A 24181-nucleotide genomic window follows, 5' to 3' on the forward strand; every position below is an offset into this window, starting at 1 on the left:
CAGATCTTCCAAAAAAAATGTGTTGCACAGTCTCTGGAAAGCCAGAACAGCTGCAGCATGGTGCTTGTGTTCTGTGTGTGGCATCTGGAATAAAAACTTACTGTATTTTGAATTAAGATCAATTGTCATTTATATCAATGCAAATCCAGAATTACGCTACCAATGCTTCTTCATAGAATCATAGAATGCTTTGGGTTGGAAGGGACCTTTAGAGGTCATCTAGCCCAACCCCCAAATCCAATGTTGATTCTCTCAAACAGTGAAAGAGCACTAACGTGCATACTAGCCACTACAGTCTTACCAATATACAAGAAAGAAGGCAAATGCTTAAAGCTCTTTAAATCGTTTTGCCAAATCCACAGAGGGTTTGTTGGATTTGCTGGTTTTTTATATTTGATCTAGGTTGGACCATCCTATCTAGGACTGCATCATTATCATGCAGAAAATATATGAAAAGTTAAATATTTTTGTATCTAAAGTCCAGGACAACTAATTCATTCTCCTTACTACCATTTTAGCATAGAAAGGAGTACATGTCTGTCAGAACACTGTGTACTCCAAAAATTTTTTTCTTATAACAGCAGACAGACAATTTGCTTCCTCAAAGTTGTGGTCATACTTTAAAAAAAAAAAAAAATCCGAATAAAACAATTTTCAACAGAGTTCTTTCCATCTATTACTCAGCATGCTGTGATTTCAATTTTGATTTCAGTTCCATATATATCAGAAACTAAAGACAATACTAGAAAACTCTGGGTACTGGAGGACAAGAGAAACTCATAACATCGCAGGTTGATGTTTTCCAACCACCATACATTGGATCCACATTAACCCAGTAAGAAAAATATACTGAGGAACAAAAATAATGCTTATGATAAACATTAAGAGAGTCAGGATTAAAAATATGTTTCATAATGAAAAAAATACAAACATTTGAATCAATTTGTAAGCACAGTCAATCAAAATCAGAAAACTAGCCTCTGGGGACAAAGGCGTATGTTTGGTCATCCTGGCCAAAGCCCTCAAATCACACATTCCCCTTCTCTTCTGCAAACTTTATCAAACACATTTTTACTATTTTCTTAACATGTTAAGCAGTTGGAAAGGACCACAGACACACACTGCATCTCAACATCTTGTCCTGAGTTGGCCCCTTGTGAAGGTAATGGCAAACCCAGTATCAAATGAGCTGTTCCAATTATTACACACATTCCGGCTTCTGACAGATGGTCTCATTGGAAATTTCCATCCTAATTGTTGAGAGGTTTTTTTTTAATAGCACTGATATCCCATAGTTTGGCAATTGAGAACCTAAAGCCTTGTTTCTCTTATTTCTCTTTGGTTTGAGAACAGTTTCATTTAAGTTCTACGTTCACAGTGAGGTGGTCTCAAAAAAGAAACATCCTTATTAAGGTTGTCTCCATATTTAACTGTAACAAGATCTTGAACAAATCTTTCAAATCTGTTAGATATCACAAGTTTGATGCCCAGTTGCCTATTTACCCATTCCTAACCAAATTTCTGGTTTTGTTTCTGCCAAGTACTTCACTGCTCTGCTGTTTTAACCTGTGCTTCCAGGAGTGTGCATCAATTATGTGACAAACAGGAAAGTGACCCTGGAGGGGCAAGGACAGAAATCTGGTGCCTGTGCTACAGTGATAAGTGCCAGAAGCGTTCTCATGTCCACAGATGTTGAGAGCTTGACAACATTTATTGTCTTCTGTATGGCATCAGTTCACAAATGGAAAGTTTGTCTCTTTTAAAGCGTAGAAGTAAAAATACAAGTATTTACTTCTTGCTGATGTGAAGCAAGTCTTTGAAATGTGGCTCTTGAAGCACAAAAGTCTGAATTGATAAAATCTGTGATTTTCTTCCAATTACTGTTATTCCAAGGCCTTATTTTTAACGCGCTCTGTTGCTATATGTGTCTTAGAATTTTTTTACAGTGGACTTTTACATTCATACCGCCATCCCGTGGTCACTCGTTGAAAGCACGTAACTCTCAACGGCACTGGATGAAGAAAATTGCAGGAATACTTCCTATACAACTAACTTACTGCTGGTTTTGTCTCTGCCCTTTGCTTTCCCTACATCAACACAGTGCTGTATCTCTAAAAGGGAAACACAGAATCTAACTAAACATTTCCTCTCCTGACTTCAGCAAATATGCTTCTCAGGCGTTGCAAGGAAAAAGTTTAGTTCCAGCCCTTCACATCTTGATTTGCAAGTGGCAGTGCAGACCTGTGAGATGTTTTCAGCAGTTTGCTCAAAAGCCTACACAGTTTGAAAATTTACAGGGTTGTGGGACATCATTTCTGAGTTATAAAGTTAAAAAAGTATGATCTCTCCAAATAACTTCATTAATGTAATTTCATATTCACTTAATTATCAGAGGAAATCTTTACATTTTTATTAGAAAAGGAGATCAAAGTAATAAGTATGTATTTCCAGAAAGGAAATATTTAATCTGTGAGATTATTAGGAAGTAAAAATATTATAAAAACATGAGTACAGCTGTATGGCCTTGGAACTAATTCTGTCTAGCTCTCTACACATCAGACACCAGCAAGGGCCAGGAAAAGAATAAAAGAGTAGGGCCAACATACAACAATACTTCAGTGGTCCATTTTTCCAGCCTCCAGAGATTTACAGGGCAGGGAACTCCTAAGCTAGAGGTGCCACAGCTTTGTTTAACTGCTGTTGAAGGATCTTCCTTCCCTGATTCAGTTTCGAAGTGTCCTGCTCTTTGCAGATTCATTTTAGGTGACAAAGATTAAGTCTAATGCACATCAGATGGGGGTATAAACAATGTTAAAAAGCCATTACTCGAAGACATTTCTGTCAGGATTTATAACACAGTGCTCTTGAGGGTTATATAATATTTTAAATAAACAGGTTTATGCCTTCAATTTTCAAGCCAAAGTATCATTTCAATACTACTGACTTTACCTTGGTATATTGCTCACGCTCATGTTCTTGGCTAGAACCAGACACTGATGTCTGATTATAACGGTGCACTTTCATTTTCATCTGTCTCGTTCGCTCCTCCACTACTAAGCTTGCTGCAAAAACACACAATGAAAATCAATTAAAAATAGTGAAAACCTTTTGGAAAAATGAATGGTTTTGCAACAATTTTAACTTATTTCCATCTCAACAAAACAAAGAAATGTACAAACATATAGAACAAGTAGTGTGTAAACACAGAACAAAGGAACACCAATGTCAAGAAATCAACCACTTCCATTGCGAGAGTCTTTACCTGAATATGGACAGACACTCCAATTTCCTATACATAATCAAGCTGGTGCAACAGATGTGAAAAGAGTGAAAGAATTTAGGTGATAGGCTGAATTATAAACCTGTTAAGTACTCTGGATGCAGGGGACAAATCTGTGATCATCTAACCATGCATTTGCTTAAATGTAGAAAATATTACAGTAGCATTGTAAGAATTTATGCTTTAAACAGCTATGAAAATTTAATTTTGAAGTGATTAACTCCTACTATTCTAAAACATAAGTGTTTATCATAGCTACAGATTATTTGAGGAATAATTTCTGCATTCAACCATAGTAAAAAAATACAGTAATTTTCCAGTAATTTTTTTTTTTACAAGAAGTCCTTCTAAAAGCACTACTTTGCTCTCTAATGTTCACTTCAATTTCAAATAAATTATTTGTTCTTGTGTTTTCAATTTCCCTGCACCAATGTTGGTTTAAAAAAAGAAATCTAATCTTAAACCTTCAAGAAGTTGTGGTGCTATAAAGAGCATCTTCACCAATTTGAACAAGTTATGGCAATTAATATTGGTTGTGCTTGCCACAGGAACATGACCTTGCACTAACGGAAAGCATGGTGTGAAAGCCCCCGGGCTAAATCTTCCTTAATATAACTTTTGTGGTGGTGGATAATTTTGAGAGAGAACTATGCATTCTGCCATTTTTAAACTTGATAGCACTAAAATGGTAAAGGAATACCAATAAAACCAAAACCTTGAAAACTGGCACTTTGTAACACTTCCAGAACTAGACCCAAATATTCATCAATAACTATTCTAAATCACAGGAGTACTCACTATGTTCATCGCTTTTTTTATAGGTTCTAACATCCCAAAAAAACAACGTCTTTTAGCTGGAACTTTTTGTGATTACAAATTCAAGATTGGTGTTTTTTATTTGGGAAAACTTCCACGAAAATCATCTTCTGCTTTTGGGTCAACCATGGTTTTATAGGACTCTCTCCAAAATGATTAGTTTTAAAAGTCAAGATTTTTGTAAACAGCCCCTCCTCAGACCAGTGACACAAGAGAGACACTAATTTAGAAGCTGCACAGAGTTGATTTTCAATCACAAAACACAGAGAATTTTAAATTAATGGAAAATAAGTACTCTATCATGTTGCTTAAATATCTGTATTGCGAATTAAGAGGTACCAAAAATTAGTATGTGGGTTTTGTGCTGTTGGATTCTTTACACATCTATTTTTTTGTCTGTGTGCTTTGCAAGCACAAAAATGAAAAAATATCCAAAGACATCATTGTGAAAAATAGGTTGTTTTCATGTCCTCCTTCCACATTTCTTCTTTAAAAATAGGAAAATTAAATACAGTAGGTTACATTATAATTCTGCTACCGCTACAAATTCAAAGCACGAAATAAAATTATCGTAATCTTCAATCTCCCACACGCAGAAGGTCAAATCTAGGAAATTCTGCACACGCAGAACATCACACTGGGCCCAGCGATTATTCCAGATGACTAATTATGTCGGTAAATGTGTACCTTAATTGCAATGAGTCCAGTTCCACCATCAGATATGCAGGCACAGCTCCAATTACTTCAATGGAAGTTGCCTGGAGACATCTGAAGGCAAAATTGAGCACTTTAGGTGAAATTTTTAAAGATGGCCTCTTATTTTAAGGACTGATATGAAAGGATTAAGATATATCAATTAGTGACTGGAGGCAAAAATTCAGATATCTTAATCCTATCATACGTGCATCAAATAGACTGAGGATATAAAATCAGAGGGAAAAATGAGACCCCTTTAAAAATTTAGCCCTATATGTGTATGGTGCACAGATTACATTTACGCTAAAAAACAACCCTTTCATTGTGTGACTTTCAGGTGCTTCACTCTGTCAACTGTACGCTATACTAAATAATTTACATGAAATAATGTTACTCTATTACTTATGATACCCGAGAAAGAATATTCTATGATGTAATGAGAGGCGATTTCAGTGACTATATGTGAAAATTACTGCAGTCAAGGTTGGGTAAATATTCAACTTTAACTCTGTAATTCTTGATTTTTTTCATGTTGAAATCCTTAGCCTTAACAACACGCTTATGTTCTGGTTGTCATTATTATATATCATTATATAAAATAACATGAGAACAATTAATAAGGACTGTGAAGTCAATCTAAATTCTCTAATGGAGCAATCTGGTTTTGCACATGGAATAAAATGAAATTTAGCACCAATTAGCTGTTAATGTATTTCCAAGCAAGCAACTCTGTGAAATATGTCTGCTCTAGCAAATACAACTGTGTTTGTTCCAGCTTTGTTTACCATGCACATCTGAGTGTATGCTATATCTAGCTCAGTTCTGTGATGGAAAATTTCACCTGTCTCATAAATAGCCTGGTATACTCTTTACATGTTAATCATAAGAAGCAGAAAAAAAAAATCTAACACAGGAGCCAAAGCACATTAGCAGAAGCTGTAACAACCATAGTTAACACCACCATATGATCACATTACTTTGTCGGAACACGGCTGGTTACCACAGGTAATGAAAAATTGACATAAACAATACTTCAAGAACTTAACCTGCCTCTTAGAAAAATATGGATCTACTTTCTTTTAGGACATCAGTATTTATGGAGTGCTTTTGCTGGAGCTCTGGATTGGTAGGACTACACAGTAATTTACAGATCAACGCACTGGAATCCCAAGACCTCTAAATTTTACAGTGGCTCTAGAATTCAAAATATGGAGATTTACCATAAGTGTCTCGCATTAGTGGTACAACTAGCATCAGTATCGTGTCAACAAGTTACTCTCTCTGGTGTCAAAAGTCACACTTCAAAGAGCTATAACTCTATTCTCTTCAACAGCTGCTGATTCAGATGTGGGCTCAATCAGTATAAGTAGTAATTGAAAGAAGAGAACTCATTGAGCAGAGTGCTTAAATAAGGGGTGCAAGTTTAGGGCAAAAGCTTTTACTACTACTAAGCCATGCAAAGGTTGTACAACAATGATGTACATAAACAATCAAGCAATGCAGGAGAGAAAAGACAGACATACAAATGGAATCAAAATGTTATACTTCAATTCCATCGACATATTTATAAACCAGTCTGACTCCTGTAATCCCAGGTGTACTGGGTCTGGCTGGGATGAAAGTAGTTTTCTTCACAGCAGCCTGTATGACACTGAGTTTTAGATCTGTGACTAAAACAGTGCTGATAACACACAGATGTTTTAGCAATTGCTGAGCAGTGCTTGCACAGCACCAAGGCCTTCTCTGCTTCTCATGCTGCCAGCCCTCCCCAGCAAGTAGGCTGGAGATTGGGAGGGGAAACAGCTGGGACAGCTGACCCCACCTGAAGAAATACCATACCATATAGCATCATCCTCAGCAATAAAACTGAGGGTAGTCCTTCCAAGGTAGCTGTTGCTCAGAGACTGGCTGGGCATTGGTCTGCTTGGGGGACTTGGTGGTGGGGTTTATGGTTTTTTCCTTTTCTCCGATTTTTGCCTTCATTTATTAAACTGTCTTCATCTTGGCTGATGAGTTTTTACTCCGTGTTACTCTTCCAATTCTGTCTCCCATCCCACTGTGGAGCGTGGAGTGAGCAAGTGGCTGTGGGTGCTTAATTTCTGGCTTGGGTCAACCCACCACATCAAGCCACCAAGAATTAACGACTCAATGTAGTTCTGAATGGTCTTCTGTCAAACAAACAGAAGTTCCCTTAGCTATTACTTAGTTTATTATTCAACTACTGTTAAGTCCCATCTGGCATCCACTGTGAATGGGATTCAAAGGAAGAAGACAGTCTACAAAGATTAAGACCACCTCCCATCCCACAGGCTAGCAGGTCCATCAGCTCCTCCTGGGTCTCTGTCACACATCATTCAAGAAACATCCTTGTGAAAACTGTGCACCCTGTACTGTAATCCTTAACATATCTACATGATGGAAGTATAAGTAAACATCTGGATTTCCAATCTTTGCAGAGGTGATCATGGTATTGGTAAAAGAACAATTTAATATATGCATATAATGGAAGAGTTGGTTTTTTCCTCAAAGTAATTCAGAAACTTGCTTGTATTTCTTGTGACAAAAGAAGTTTTCATTAACAAGAAAGAGTTCTTGGTATATGTTTCCATCACAAGGAAAGTTTTTTTTTACTGACAGTCTACAAAATACATGCTGTCCTTCAATTGTCTAAAATACGCAAGTCCATAATACGCTACTTAAAGAAGGTAGGGAATAAACTAAAGAAACTAGCTACAGATCTCATTTTCAGCCTGCAACCTACCCTCAAAGAAAATTAGGACAGGCTAACAGTTTTTTCTTAGAGGAGACAGCCATTTCTTAATTTTTCAAAGACATTATCTGTTTACTAAGAATTTATGTGCTACTCATACCCCTTTAATATGTCAGCCCTGTGGTAGGGTTTATAGAGTTACATCTGATGACATTAACTAGTTGGCAGCCCTCATCTTTATTTCTATCCTCAGAAAACTAGTATGGGCACATCTCAACCCCTATCTGCCATTTAACTGACAGAGAAGTTAGACCTGGCTAGAATCCTAATGATTCAGAATATATGCTGCCTTTTCAGTTATGTACAGAGTAACAGAACCACAAGCAATATACTGTACTAACATATCAAAAATAGTAGGGAATATTTTTTTTTTTCAAATATTTTACTAGATAGACAGAATGTATCATCTTGCACATTTCTGTTATCCACAGAATGAGAATCTAACAATGCACAAAATGTGACTTTAAAATAAATTGAACCTGCGTTGGTATCAACAACAGACCAATCCTGTGAAAATCAGTGAGAGCTACAAAAGCTGCACTAACAGTAGTGACCAGTGCAAAAGAAACTGAAGTAATTTTAAGGTTTTATGTCCCCTATTTAAGGTTTGAAAGGGGGGCTAAACTATTATTTACAAAATTTCTTAAATGGCGTGATGCTATAAACACCTATCTGTTAAGCTAACAGCATAATGTATGAAACATATGTGGGCTCATTCAAATAAGGATTGTACCACAGGCAGCAATACCGAACTAGCAAGGAACAGCAAAAATGCTATAGCTGCCTTTCTAGCTCTAGATTTTAATTCATGAGCTTAGCTGTTTAGGCATCCACTTCTTTCATATTAAAACAAAGAGAAAGACATGAATCTTGACAATTAATAACATCTAAAAAGACCCACTCATACATTTGAAAAAAGGAATTAAAATTGTTTTACCACTGAAACTACCTTCTGTGTAGCAGTGTGACCATCACCAAATTCCAAGGAAAACCACCTTATAGCCAAAATTGAACTGCTGTACATGCTACACATGTATCTCCAGCAAAATATCACGATCTCTGAAGTAGAGACTTGCTGCTATCTAGCAAATAACAAAGCGAGAAAGAACAATGGAAATTTTGGCAAGGTATATGAAAATAAGCCTTTATGCTTACAAAAACTACAAGATATTCTTAAGTGTCATACAGAGACATATTTAGAGCATCAAAAATAAACATGGAAACTGGAAGTTATTCAATTTATCTAAGGTCAATGGATTCTGGTATTTTAGGAAGACTATCATTCCAAGCATACTGTTGGTGAAAAAGTGTCAGAGAGAAGTCATGAGAACTATATGAAATCCATGACACAGTCTTGCAGAAACAGATTTAGGAAATCGTTAAAAAGAAAGGAGATATGTGGCTCAAATGGGGTCCATAATTATTTACACGTGGGAAGATTTCTAACTATAGAAGGCTCTTCAATTTGGCAGATACAGGTACAATAATGCCCAGTAGCTACGATGTTAGGTAAAGTCAAGTAAGTAATAAGACATATGTTTAAAAAGTCAGGTGGATAAGTACAGGAACAATTTTCTGTTGCTTGCAGTCATTAAGTGAAAATATCTTTTTAAAAAGACGATCTTGCTCAAACCCAAGTATAGGCTTAATGCTGGAATGACTGGTGACATCACCTGGTCTGTGATTAAAACTGATAACCACAGTGGCTTGTCCTAGACTACAGCAAACTGATGAATATTTACCACTGGCTATAGCATTTTCTGTAACAGTGAAGTCTGCAACAAACACAGAATTTGCTCTTGAGGCACTTCATGTTTCTGTTCAAGATAGTCAAGACAGAAGGGAGGTACAGGTAAACGGTACAATCTGGAAATTCTCCAAATCTTACTCACACTATTAAATGTTGGAATAAGTTGTGTAAAAATAAGAAATTGGCATGAAGATTTCAGATAGCTGTAACCCTTACCAGCACATATTACAGACCCTTATGATGCAAACTTTAAGAGAAAAAGTCTAGAAGTCTAAAAGGACAGAAAGATTTGTTTACATGAGGAAACTACTGAAAAGTAAGTTGAAGTGAAAATTTATGTCATAGAAACTATTTTACAGCAACAGTATTTCTGGGGCACAAACAGCAAGTTCTGGCAGGGCAACAGGGAACTGCACTTATCTCGGAAGCCAACAGAGATCTGACCTTTTCTTCACTCTCAGTCTTCATATTAAGAAGAAAAGTTGAACAATGACAAACTGCTACAGCTACAATGCTGTCTAGAGACATGTACACTTCGCCGTCCTATGCTGCAAAAGCCAGGAGCTTCATCTATCTGTGCTGCTTAGATACTCTGTGGATGGGAATTGGGGAGGAAAAAAACAAGTATCTGCTTTGAGGAAGCAAGAAGTGGAAACTGAAGTAGTAACTAGGAGGAACTGATGTCCAGAACAAAGGCAGGAGAATAAAGCAGTGGTGAGATTTGGATGGGAGAATTCCCCGATGTAGTGGGCAAGGGAAGCAAGGAGAGGGGGGAGCATTCACTGGAGAGCTGGCTGTGCGGCACAGCAGACAGGACTCAGACTGGTGTTGGACCAGAATGAAGCATTTCAGAAATAAGACAGAGTCTCCAGGCTATTTCTGTTCAGCCTTCAGCATGAGTTTTGCAATATGTGCACACAAAGTATCCCTGTGCTAGGTTTCATGACTTTAAAAATTCACAGCAAATTCTACTGTGAAATTTGAAAAATACACAAAATTTTGAAATCATGAGCAGACAAATGTTTTGAAATATAAGGTCAGTAACACTGAAAAAATCAATTTGTTCCTAAAATAAAGACCTTGTTACTGCTTCTCTGCATATACAACTTCAAAAAGTACTTATCGGCACCACACAGATAGTGAGAGACACGGGCTCTGAAGCCTCCTCTGCAGCCCTGATCCCTGTACCCAAATAGAATGTGCTGTGGCTCCTTTTAGCTTATATGGATGGTTTCCTTTCCATGGGAGCTGCTACTGCTCTGGGCTCCTGCCCAAATTCGAACTGAGCTTGGATTCCCCCCATAGACACAGAGGCATGGTGGCCACCTTGAGTTAAATAACTCATTCCAGAGGAAGGTAAGCCAATATAAAAACCTGAACTGCCTGATGCAACACTCAGTTCTTCCTCAAGGAGTTTGAAGGATGATCCAAACAGAAGCTTCTATTTAAAAGAAAACAAGAAAACAAACATGTATTTCTTAAAATTTAAAAAATGTAAACCACTGGTTTTGGCAGCAATCTGAGTCAACATTTTAGTAATCTGCTAAACACCTTGTCACAAAACTTCCCATTGATTAAGCGGAACAGATGCCTATTTTTTTTACTGTAGATTTATCTGGTCAGTGTTGTTTGCATCTGTAGTATATGCTTTCCTTTGTACCTATGCCTCTTGCAGCATAATATCCTGTAATCCCCCCATCCCCATTTCCCATTCACCTACTGTACTCCCCTACGAGGAGAGGTTGAGGGAACTGGGCTTGTTCAGCCTGAAGAAGAGAAGGCTGCGAGGGGACCTTATAAATGCATACAAATATCTGAAGGGTGGGTGTCAGGAGGATGGGGCCAAGCTCTTTTCAGCAGTGCCCAGTGACAGGACAAGGGGCAATGGGCACAAACTGAGGCACAGGAAGTTCCGTCTGAACATGAGGAGGAACTTCTTCCCTCTGAGGGTGACGGAGCACTGGAACAGGCTGCCCAGGGAGGTTGTGGAGTCTCCTTCTCTGGAGATATTCAAGACCCGCCTGGACAAGGTCCTGTGCAGCCTGCTGTAGGTGACCCTGCTTCGGCGGGGGGGTTGGACTAGATGACCCACAGAGGTCCCTTCCAACCCCTACTATTCTGTGATTCTGTGATTCTGTGATTTTTGTCTCTTATTCTGCACTGGGGAAAGTCAGAGGTGACAGTGGGAAACTAGTGTAAGTTACTTATCCATGGTCCCCCAGAACTGTCAGCACTCCACTTATTCCCACTACTTTTCTTTCCCCCAGCTCTTTTCTGCCTCTGGTCTGCATCTGCATTCAGTTCCACTGAGCAAGAGGAATCTGCATGCGTAAAGATCCCACCACCTTCTACACGCTCCCAAATCTTGGGCCAGATCCATCCGAATCTTGTAGAAACCAGCTCTTTTACAAACCTGTTACAGGAATGGTCTAGTTTTTCTGCATAAAGTTTTAAACAAAGACACATCCACTGCAATCCAAATTGGAGGACAAGGTTTGTGAAATTGAAAGAGGCACAAAGAACAAACTGGCATGATTCATTTGTATTGTTCTGTTTGAAAGGAATATAAATACTGAACAAAGCAAAAGCGACAGAAATAATTTGTAAAATCAACTATACTTAGCATTTTCTTAAGATATTTCATAGTACATTCTTAACACTGCAAAATAACCTGCAATTGCTAATACCTCCTAAGTTAAATACTATTTCTTTTTCATCTCTCTCTTTTTTTTTAAACATACTCCTGAACACTGGTGTGCGTGTTGAAGTTCATAGCCAGTGGAACAGCTGCTGTGTTTTTATCTTAGCAAGTATGAATGTATCAGTGGCATACACCCTTTCAGAAACTAAAGAAGCTGTAGGAGATATCCTGATTCAAGTTCAACTCACAGCTTGGCTTTGACCCACCAAAGCCTTTATTCAGACCAGAATTTCTCAAGATCTGCAGGACTCGGGACTAAAGGTCAGAAAAGGTTACTCTGTGCTATTAATGTTCATGCAGCATAGTATTTTACTGCTAACATTAAAAGAGATTAATTTTTTCATTTCTTCTCTCCAAGCTTCATTCTGATTTCGAAATAACTCCTACTTTCAGCAAAAAGGAGAAAAAATAGGTCATCTGCAATGATATCTCGATAGAGACATGACAGACTACACTCTTCACTTTGTGGGAAAGCCTTAGAGACCTGTTGTTTGAGCTCACTGGTTCACTGGTATCAGCACAGGTAAGCAGAATTCATAGGAGGTCAAATTCATAGGAGAAGTGAGCACTGTATGCTGTGACCTGCCCTACAACATGACCAACACTGAACGTCAAGGTCTTGGTCATGCCAATAAAACACAGCTCATTCTTCAGAATGTCTCTGCATACGAAGGATAGTTTCTGGCCATCAACTTCAACTACTCCTAAGCCCAGACCTATGAAACATCCTTCACAGATGCCAAGAGCCATGGCTGCATCATAAGAAGTAGATGTTGTGCAGAGCTCAAGAAGAGTCTTTGAGTGAACTTTAAGTTGAGCAGGTTCTGAGCCGTGTTAAGTACCATGACTACTCCTGTTAAATCCAGCATATTGCATTTCAGTAGGAAAATCAGAAATCACAAGAGAAACCATTTCCTGACTCTGAACAGGGGCATCAGACAGCATATAGGTATTTGAGCAACAACGTCCTCACCTGTTAAACACTGTTAGCCAAACTCTATATACCGACATGGAATATATTGAGGTAAAAGCCAGTATTAACAGTTGCTAAACATTTGTAAAAAAATTACATAAATATTTACCTTTTGTGGAAGAGTTAAAAGTCTCTTGTTCTTCAATGAATTAAATGCACGGAATGATGAAAACAGAAAAAGAAATCAGCAAATTTAAAGTTAGATAAAGAAATGTGTTACATGTGACAATGGCAGGTACAGTAGGCAGTACTCCAGCATATGTAAAAAGTAATGTAGAAAACTAAAATGATAAACCATGACAAATAATAAAGCCTATGACTTTTTCTTTAAAATTAACAGGAACAATGAAGTTACTGAGATCCAGATTGTGGGCTCTTTAAGTATTGCTCTCGAGCAGTATTGTCATACCCAAATTTACGAATGACAAAAATCTTAAAATTGCTTGAAGTATCACTCTCACTTCTGAACCACGTAGCCCTGTTTTAGATTCTGAAGCCTTTTCTGCAATAACGAGTGTTACGAATTTATTTTCTATTAACTGAAATCTATAATACTCAGTAACCACTGGACTATTGAAAATCAGTCTTTAAGGAAAACATGAAAGATTATGAGGCTTGAACTCATTTGCAAGAGTTAGCAATGCCGAGAAAAAATACTCTCCAGCGTGAGTAAAGATTCCACAAGCTGCCTCAAAATATGCAGTGCCACCCAATTATTTCAGACTAAAACCAGAATATGAAGACAAAACAAACAATGCTAAAGGACTAAAATCTAAAATTGAATGGACTTTTTCTATTTCTTTTGCCACTCCAGTTTTATGCTGATGGAACTGAACAAAGGTTTTAACTGAAAGGGTTTGACTTTTTACCATTACTCAAGCCATGCTCTCACTGCAATGACATTTCAATGATCAAGTACATATACACAGAATGGTTTTCATTAGCTGTTCATTTTTTTTTAGGATCTTAAATTGGTTAAACATAAAAAGATATTTGCAACTCGAATGTATTATGTGACAACATACCTATCTTCTGTATGAAATTCTGATTCTTATTTGTTAAAAGGAAACACTGGACATCAAAACACTTTGTTCCTCTATGATGTAACTACCATTAAAGACTTGTATATATATTTATACTTATACATACATTTATTTAAGTAATCCCCGCTCAGTACCAGTTGTCTTCAATATAGTTTTCCCTTGTGAAACAGCAGCACACACTCACTCATGCGCTTCACCCTGCATACAAACTGTGTACAAAGCTTATGCAGCTTATTCTGCCAGCTCAGACACAGCAATACTTCCCGCTAGTCGCACTTTTGCTCTTCTAAAGGTCACTGCATAAGGCCTATTGCCATAAGCAGATGCCACTAGAAACACAACTACACTAGTTCAGTTGTCTTTACAGATGCTCTTTATACGTAAATAGGCCGCTGATTATGACAAACTTTACTCTCATTACAGCACTTCTGAAACATGAAACCACATTGTTGAGGCTATGAAAAAGACATCATGCTGTGAAGAGCCAAATAGAAGCAGATAGAGGGAGAAAGACCTGTTTTGCATGAATTACCTCTTATTGTTTCTACACTACAAACAATCATCGCGCATTTATCTTGCTGGTTCATATATTTCAGTAGTACATAACATGTTTTTTTTCTTGTTCATTTGCTAGATTTCCTAATATCATCCCTAATTTTACCTAATGCAGCTAAAAAGGAGTGTGGAAAAATGCTACAGATCTTCAGACTGTATTCATTTCCTTGATCAATACAATGATGACCATTATACAAAAGCGTAGAGACCCACTCTCAAACCCTATTCAGGCTAGAATTCCTGTGACATTTGATAGTTGCAATGACAGAGGATGGACTGAGTAAAGATTGCAGAAATATGCTTTATAAAAATATATAAAAACCATGCAACTACATAACAAAGTTGTCATAGAAAGAGCTGAAAAACAAAGTCAACACAGAATTCCCACCCCTCTTAATGATTTGCACAGCTCCACCCAAACTTGATGCAAACAAAAAAAACCACCAATGCAAGTCTCTTGCAGCTGGGCACAGGATGACATACTGAGAACACAATATTGTCCTTACCATGGCTTAGAATTTCACTGCTTTAGTCACTGAGCCAAAATATCTTCATAATATTAGGTCCTTTTATAAAATTATCAGTTAATAGAAAGAAATAAAAAAAGCTAAGTAGCTTAAGTTTGGGTAATGACTACTAAATTGTGACTTTCTGAAAACACATACAGACACATCTACACCAGACTAACTTCCAATACTCAAGCATCTCAAGACCTTTAGTTGCAATAACATCCCAGTATGTCTTGCACTCTAGGAAATACTGCTGACAGGGTTGTGAAAGAAAGAAATATACCCATGTCTTCCGTGAATGTCACTGGGATTAAAATAGAAATCACATTGCCTAAAAATAACAGAAGCCTACAATCTTAAGGGTAACCACTTTAAAAAGTCTGCATGTACTGGAATTGCTAAAAATATTTAGTGCAGACTGTTTCAAGTGAAAGTAACTACCTCCCTCCCCCGCTCCAAAACTAGGCAAAGATACTGTCCTTTTTAGAATATAATCACGAAGAAGTCTTTTTTTTTTTGGCTAGTGTGCAGAATTATATTGATTTGAAGTTTTAGACCCTAAACTGGGCTTTTGCCTCTACATTTAAGATTTTCTCTGTTCCTGTTCATTAGTACCAACACCATTTCTGTAATGGAACAGGGACCACTACTTTCATCTCCTCTAAGAATTACTTCTATAAGATTTTTTTTTTTAACAGAATGTGTCTACTAAAAAAGATCTTTTTAACTACCGTATTTTCCCACAAGTTGACTTTTTATGATTCTCAAACTGTCAGCCAGAGCAGTAACTAAATTAGCATCATCTGGAAGAGACAAGGAAACCACCGTTTTTTAGTTCTAAACCTGACAATGACAAAATGGAATGTCTGAGATGCAATGTCAGTCCTAGAAGCAGCCTTACTAGCATGTATATGATCATTTACAATTGAAAGCTAAAGATTAAAGACCGAGAGTTAAAATCTCATCTAAGATTAAAATATCACTGTTTCTTGAGCTGAAAACCACTACCAATCTCTTGCTCCTTGATTAATTCTCATTTTTTCCAAAATGAGAGCTTTAAAAAGCAGTAAAATTGGTTTACTGGATTCTCCTATGCCTCCTGAATATGCAAACAGCAAATAAAAACCCTGCTCTTAATATACAGACATTCAGTCTTTTTACAGCAATTACTTTGATTTGTAAAACAGAATCATAGATATACATATTTAGATGTGTATTCAACCCTCTTGACACAACAGGATTCGTATAGTTGTAAAGAAGTCCTCTACTATAAAAATCATAAGTTATGGTATATCGCACAGCAGTTCCTTGAAACACTGGATGTCAATACTGAATGTCAAAAAGTAGCTTTATTCATAAACAAAGAAAATGCAAATAATTTTAAAATTATCCTTATAGCATTTGTATATTACACTAGAGTTTGACATCATCCATATCCATTGTGACTGTGAATTTAAATCATTACGGACAAAACTGAGTTCCAAGTACAGTTAATGGAAATCTTTTTTTCAGACCTCAGTATGCTTTGGATTCAACCCTGCATTAGGGTCAGGTCACTTCTAGCCACTCCATTTGACCCTGATACTCATTTGACAGGGGTTAAAGAGGTGAAACCAATATTAAGAATTGATACTGATCAGAGCAAATAGTACAGTTTTTTATAGCCTCACTGAAATTAATTTGTTACAGTAGTATAAAGTTTATACATGCTATCATATTTATTCAGGAAGATACTGACAAAACCATTTAAAAGTATTTTATAAAATCTATTCAATTCTCAGCTTGAACAAAGTGTAAACATGGGTAAAATCAGAAAACCTCCCTTTCAGAAGGACAAGTCAGTCACTTAGACAAAACCAAAGTACTATGTAGAGAAGGAAATCTCTTTAGCCTTTGATTCCATGTGCCATAATACAGCAATATTGACACAAGCAGTACGATACATAACAAATGATATGTCACATCCTATTTGTACATTTTATACATAAGACGCAAGCATATCAACCACAAGTGTAAATAAGACTTCAGTGAAACCGCATTGCTTTACAGATGTTGTATCAACAACTTTCTAAACCTAGAGTAGTTTTAGCCTTCTGCTCAACTTTTTTTTTTTTCTTTTCTACTTCTGTATACATCCCATCTCTACTCAATTTCATGGCAAGTTATACGTTAATTTCTAACGTCTTTAACAAAACAAACTAGTATTTTATTGTCAACATACCAGCAGAAAGATGATAGATGAATACCCAAAGGAAAGCCAACTTAAATTAAAAGCTGATTCATCATTATATATTGCACCAAGTTCTGAAATTGCAGAAGAAACATGAAAGGAATTTGAAATTTATTACTCCTTGCATTTGCCTAAAAAGCTCACAACTTACTAATGGGCAGAAATAGAAGCTGTAAATGTAGTTTGTAACTAGTTTATAATCCAGACAGTTCTAGATTCACTACAAAACAAAATGAGAGGACTCAAATGTAAAGTTTAAAAAGAATAAAACCCACTTGTATTAGTATATCAATCATTCAGAATAAACACATGTATAAAACAAAAATACTTTTATATGTGTTAATGGAAGGTGTAGAATGCCATCACAGCTCAAAGCCATAAAATTAATGCAAGCTGACTGCATGTTAACGTAAGCCATCATACAAAAAAACCCCTATAGTAATCTCTCATGATAAGAAGGTCACAGTCAGCAATATTCTCTATCCAAGAAAGCGGTCTGCCAACGGTTCTATAAAGCCCTATAATATTCCATTACTAGAAGCATTTCTTTAACTTCCACATAGAAGAAAACCTTGTGGTACATGACAATCTCAGTTGTTGCTTGCAGTCAACGAGAAAACAGGCTTTTTAAACAAAGTAAACCTGAATGTGCAAATATTATCCATTTGACATTTCATTTTACCATAATAGCTCATACTCTGTGTGCAGTATGTTGCTGGAAAACGAACAGCAATATTCATGTTTATTTGATATAAGTATGTAAAATACATCTTCCACAACCATTAGGTCTACATTGTCATTTTCAGAAAAGAGCAGCACTCTTTGCCTGATCAGTTTATTCTCAAGAAAAAGCTGAAGACCTGTGCTTTCACATTTCCCATGGCGATCTTTTTCAGTCTTTACTCACTGAACTATGAACTCCAGAAGAAAAACAGATTTCTGGTATTTATTATTGAACTATGTTCACAATGCACAACAATTAATATAAGCCACAAAATAAGAAATGAGTAAGACTATCAAAGTGTTTTCAAAATCTTTGCCCTTGATTTCTTTAGCTGAATACAAACCAGATGTGCTGGAAACTACAACTCCAACAGAAATTTTAAAGCAGACAAACATAAAAAGGTACTAGAAAATTAAGGCAATTTAACCATGTGTAATAATCCACTGGTCAAACTCTACTAGATTTCCCAGACTACAAACACGCTTTCGTTCTCTCCTGTTACTTTATTGGTAGAATTATAGCATTGAACACTTAGTTATGAAAGTAGACTTTAAGTAGAGAAAGGTAAGAAATCAAAGAGTTTGAGCTGTCATAAGCTCATTATTTGATACCTTGCTCTATACTGCCACTTCTTACTGGAACTTGTGGTAGCTGTCTTCCCCTGCGACTGCTGAAGGATGTGTCCGCAGGAGGAGACTGGGTGGGACTTCCTTGTTGGTGTATTCTGCAAATGAAATGAAGATAAAAGTAAAATAACCCAAATGAAAAGAATTTTTGTATTCTGAATTTTAAACACCTATTAAGTTGCATACACTGAGAATGGGTAGTTCGTATTTGGTGTATGCCATATGCACATACTCAGGTCTAGATACCAAGTAAGCTTATAATGCTTCACTTTTAATTTCTCTAACTACCTTTAACTAAGGAGAAATATTTTCCTGTTTTGTTGTTTCGTTGATTGTTTGTTTTTTTGTTTTTTTGTTTTTTTTTAATAAAGTACTAGTCAAAAACCATGGAATGAAAAGCAGTTTTCTAAGAACCATTTATGATTATGACTCAATTTATGTACATTCTCCTGCACTGGTACAAGGGCAATACAAAATGCCACCTTTATATTGTATTAACTTTTGTATTACCTTTGTGCTGGTGCAATAATTGCAAAAGGCCATAGAGAATGGAAGAGCAAGTATCTGTTCCCACAGGATAACATGTTGCTTTTCCCTGAACTCAGAGAAGGAAGACAACCTTTAACCTTGGTATTGGGGGCGTGCATGTGCACACGCACAAAAAATGTACAAGATTTTTAATATTCTTAACTAAGTATCCTAAATCTCTTTGGCTGAATTCTAGATAGTACTATCTCATAGCAGCTTGGCTACTTGATTTCTTACGCATAGATACAGCATCTGAGTGTAACACATCAAACACCTTTGGTACTCTAGTAAGTTTGCATTTAAAATAAGTAGGGCCACTTCTAATAACTAGGGAAAAAGTTTAAGAAAGTAAAACAAAGATGGGAAGTTAAACGCTCTTGCCAGTTACAGTAATATCACACTCACTATGGCAGACAAGCACTGTTTATCTATTACATTAAGGTTGCAGGCAGATAATTTGCAACTTTAAGTAACACATTTGTGCAAGTTCAAAATACCATTGGCTTTCACACTACAGAGAGCTGACTTTCTCTTAGCCTATAAGATCAGAATTAGCTGTGTGAACCGCACATGATTTCCTGCACAGTATTTAAGCAAAATACTTTGATAATTTTTATATGGATACAGAACAAAACACAATGATGGAAGGACAAAACACAGTCAATTTTTTACTCTTACATTGCATAACTACTGAAGTTCAACAGCAAGAAGTACCATCTGGATGGTGAAGATAGGTGGTGCAAAGGATATGGGAGAAGTGTAAATACCATGAAGAGAAGATAATCTACAGTGCCAGAATGAGTGAACGCGCCATGTATGCTTGGGAAAGCACAACACCACACTGACACCTGGGAGGCAGAACATGAAAGCTGTGCTGTACACATAATAGCAACCTTGTCAGAAGTGGAGAAGGTGGAGCCGACCCTCCGGGCGCTAGGTGATGTACAGAGCATAAGGGTCTGATATTAGAGTGCTCGCTCGACCTTGAGCGAGCGTGATGTTTTCCCCTAATGACTGGTTGTTCAGTCGTTCGTGGGGTTGGAAGTCCCCTTCTAGAAAGACATGGTGGCAGACCCCTAAAACATCAGGGCCAAAAAGAAACTGTTCAGTTGTTAGCTCCAGGCACACCTTCCCATGCCCCCCTCCACCAAAGAACATTGCAAATCCTGGCTGCAGGACCAGGGTTGACATTTCAGATCAAAGTTATAATTCTGAATGCAAATCCATTTTCAAAATGATGAACTGTAGAATGCTCACCACTGCAGATACACGTGACCCTAATTGTGGAACTGTTGAACTGCACTGCATATAGTGGACAGCTGGCCAAAAACTCTAGCTACATGTTAAAGTCAGCAAACACAAGCTAACAAGACGTATGACAGAAGTACTAGCACTGAGTAGGCTATGAATACCTAGTTTCACCACAAAGGATTTCTGTTTTAAAACACAGCTTTTATCTTTATTAAAAATATTAACTGGATTTCAATTAGCATCTTAAAAAGGATGATATATAAGCATGTATATAATTCCCTTGGTTTCCTTATGAGTTTGAAACAAGGAATCTATTTAAGTATCCATCTGCTGTAAGCCCTAAAACAGAAACACAGTTCTGAAGGAACTCTAATGAAAATATAATTAGAATATGCAGTAAAATGAATGTGTTAGCATAATAAAGCATAATTATTAGGAGTTTAATAATTGCATACACTGGAAGTGTAAGGTAACCTGAAATGTTTCAAGCTTGCAGAGTGACAGAGTACTCTAATGGTGCCTCTTTACTCTTCCCTGGTTTCCCAACAGTGCAGCATTTTGTACATGCTACTACTGTATCTTCTGTAATTTCAGAAATTTCAGTTTCCTGTGTCATCATTTCATTGTGGGCTTTTTGTTTTTTGGGGTTTTTTTTGTTTGGTTTTTTTTGTTTGTTTTTTGGGGGTTTTTTTGTTTTTTTGTTTTAATTTCTGCAGACTTACGAAGTCTCTCTTCACACAGCCAGCACAACTTTCCCACGAGATATAGCCAAAGTAATCAAGGGACTATCTAGTTCATATGACTATCTGACACCGAAAAGTCATCCTAAAAACCAAAAGTTAAAAACCATATGAGATAACACGCAGATGCCTACCACAGATAACAGGTTTGGTTTCAAACGTATTCCGTCAGTAACAGTTTATATGGAAGTCCAGTCACAATGCAACAAAACTAGGATCCTGTTGCCCTTGCTATATTCTCTCTCTCAGATCCTAATGCTTCTTTAGCTTGACTCCTGGCTTGCCCTGGTGATAACCAAAACATTCTTGCAGAGACTGATTCCCCTTATTATAATAGATGCTTACCATAACGAAGGTGAGCTGAGTTCTGAAAATGTCTGTTTCTCCATGCTGACCGTAAAAGTAATCCACACCAACTATTGCATGCAACCACCTTTTAAGCATCTGGTTTATCAGATGTTTAAACACCATAATATCCATAAGGTAAATATCAATGCCACTCTGCACCAGAAAGTGATTGCTTTTACTATGAATGAATGCTCCACTCTAAGTCATCATGTTCTCAGTTCTGAATTTTCTCATTTTAGAAGCTAAATATCCTGGAATTTATCCGAGATCCCAGTGCAGCACTACGAGAGTCTTGTCTTGACATTACAGAACAGACACTTTACCTGAGACTCAGAAACTTAACTCCTTCGCTTTCAGTAATACCTTTTTTTACGGACCTGTCCCCTTCCACTAGAGAAAGATGGAGGGTCTGCTTAACTAAAATGAAGACATATTAGGCTTAAGATTTACACTAGCTGTGGTATTACATTGAGGCAAATGTGCTACTGTGGGTGCAAATGAAATCAGAGCTAAAAGGGAACTGGTGAAAAACTAGAATGGAATTAAGGACTTGCTGGCCTAGAAGAAAGGTCATTTGCTGATAGGAAGAAGTCTGCAAACGGCTGATCAGGAGCATGAGACAAAAGGGACAAGCATGGGAGACAAAAGCTAGGGTATGACTGAGGAAACAAGACAGACATGAGATAAGTATGGAGAGGAGAGGAATTTGGGAGAGAAATGACACCTGGTGAGCAATGAGACTGCAACAAGCACATACATATGTATCTCATCTCCTGGTTCCTCACAGAGAAAGGTAACGATGCAAGCAGTGAATCTATTAATTCATCAGTGGCCTACAGGGAAATCCTACAGGTTCCAGCTCTGCCCGCACCCAAATTCCTTCCTCTTCAGACTGATGCCTCAGTGGCATGGACTAAATAAAACATGCTGCCACTTATGGAATTATAAAGAAAAACTATTAATAAGAGAGTATCACCAACCCAGCACACCCCGGCACAGGGTCCTATGGAAAACATAGCAAGGACAGTTAAAGACTGTATGCATCATAGACTATAGGACAGGTAACCTCAAATCTGGCATTTCTGGGCTGAGCAGTTAGGGCTGAAAGAAAACATTTTAGGATTGGGACGAACCAATTTTTACCACAATTTTGCTCATTCACACAAGCACAGAAAATGTTTGATTTTCATGTAATCAGTTTTACTCCTTCAGAAGTGCTTACTGAATCCCATCTTGAAGGCTTATGTAATTGAATTAGTAAGAGAACTGTTAGGTTCTAAATTATCCTGAAAAGGTTTGCTTTCGCCCTTTTATGTACATTTCCTAAGTTATCACAATACATAGAGAACTTCATCTTGCACAGCATATTGCAAGGCTTTATAGAGAAGCTGACAGCATGCTGATATCTTATTCCAATAATCTGCTTAGCTAATAGTAGACAAGATGTGCAAATTGCTAAATAAAGACCAAATAAGACAGAAATGGATATTTGAGGAAGAAAGAGTCTTGAGTTATATTTTCCATTTGAAAAGAAAATTAATTGCCTGTCCTACTATCAAAACTTTCTGGCACTAGTGCAACATTCTATCTATGATGAAATATCTAAACTGCAGCACTCAGACTTATTTAGACATTTGTGTCTCACATCTAATAGCAGTGAACCATTTTATGGAAACAGAAGCCTACACCATGTGCCATGGAGCTGTAAAAAGCAGCAGCAGTACAATTCATGTTTCGCTATGCTCTTATTGCACTGGGTTCAAGCTCTTAAAATAGTTAGAAATCAGAACTGGCTTTTGTTGTCTGGAATGTAAAAACATAGCTAAGGGGACTCATACTATTGGTAACTTTGTTAACTTCAGGGGAAAAAACAAAACATCAGAGTGATATTTTTTTTTTCAGTTTTCCTAATCACCTGTGAAAAGCAACTTCATATTGCCTTAAAAGAACATCCCCCCCCCAACACCTTCCCCTCGCCCCCCCAACCACAAGCACTAGGTAGTGGCTATAATCATTACCTGGGAATGTATCAAGGCCATATTTGTCTCAGCACAGCAATGACTAAAGTATCAACTTTCAATCCACTAAATCCCATATAAATTCTGCATATAGACACCGTAGCAATGTTTCACAGGGGCCTCCAGACTCACATTTTCTCCTATACGTGAATAAATCCTCAATTGTAGGTTACAAGCAGCTTTGAAATGTCCAGGGAAAAAAAAAAGTCTCAAAATTTCCAACCTGGACTGGCCATTTCAAGCAGAAAAACACACTGCCTCAGAGAGGCTTCTTCATAAATATAACTGCACACATGTCCTTAGAGATGGAACCCATATGCTGCTGATGTATTCAGCATAACACCTCAATCACAGTCCCTGCAAATCAGTTTCCATATCATCTACAATATCTGAAATTCTAAGCATTTCAATATTGTGATTTACATTTTCTATATATTAAGCTTAGTGTAAAACACTAATTGGTGTAAACAGGACTTCAGGGGACTGGGGAGATTGGTTCAAGGATTAGGGGCACAGGTGGTGTCTTCCTCCATCCCATCAGTGGCAAGGAAGAACACTGAAAGGGACAGGAAAACTCCCACGATCGACATGCGGCTCAGAGGCTGGATCCATCAGTGGAGTTT

At 37.2% G+C, this 24181-nt stretch overlaps 1 protein-coding gene across 40 annotated transcripts in view; it reads right to left on the bottom strand.

Annotated features, from left to right (window-relative positions):
• The window catches only part of RIMS1 (regulating synaptic membrane exocytosis 1), a 355813-nt gene that overhangs the window by 78962 nt on the left and 252670 nt on the right, over positions 1-24181 (bottom strand). For 13 of the 40 annotated variants that reach the window (XM_075414557.1, XM_075414516.1, XM_075414517.1 and 10 more), the window contains 3 exons: positions 20095-20277; positions 18659-18771; positions 2950-3062 (listed from right to left, as the gene is read on the bottom strand). In XM_075414557.1, the coding sequence (XP_075270672.1) occupies positions 2950-3062; positions 18659-18771; positions 20095-20277 (409 nt within the window). Of the gene's footprint in view, positions 1-2949; positions 3063-4783; positions 4847-13095; positions 13115-18658; positions 18772-20094; positions 20278-24181 lie in introns of those variants that run through there. The other 27 variants (XM_075414555.1, XM_075414537.1, XM_075414534.1 and 24 more) reach the window with 5 other exon arrangements.

Source organism: Opisthocomus hoazin, chromosome 2, assembly GCF_030867145.1.
Source record: "Opisthocomus hoazin isolate bOpiHoa1 chromosome 2, bOpiHoa1.hap1, whole genome shotgun sequence".
In the NCBI taxonomy this organism is placed as follows: domain Eukaryota; kingdom Metazoa; phylum Chordata; class Aves; order Opisthocomiformes; family Opisthocomidae; genus Opisthocomus; species Opisthocomus hoazin.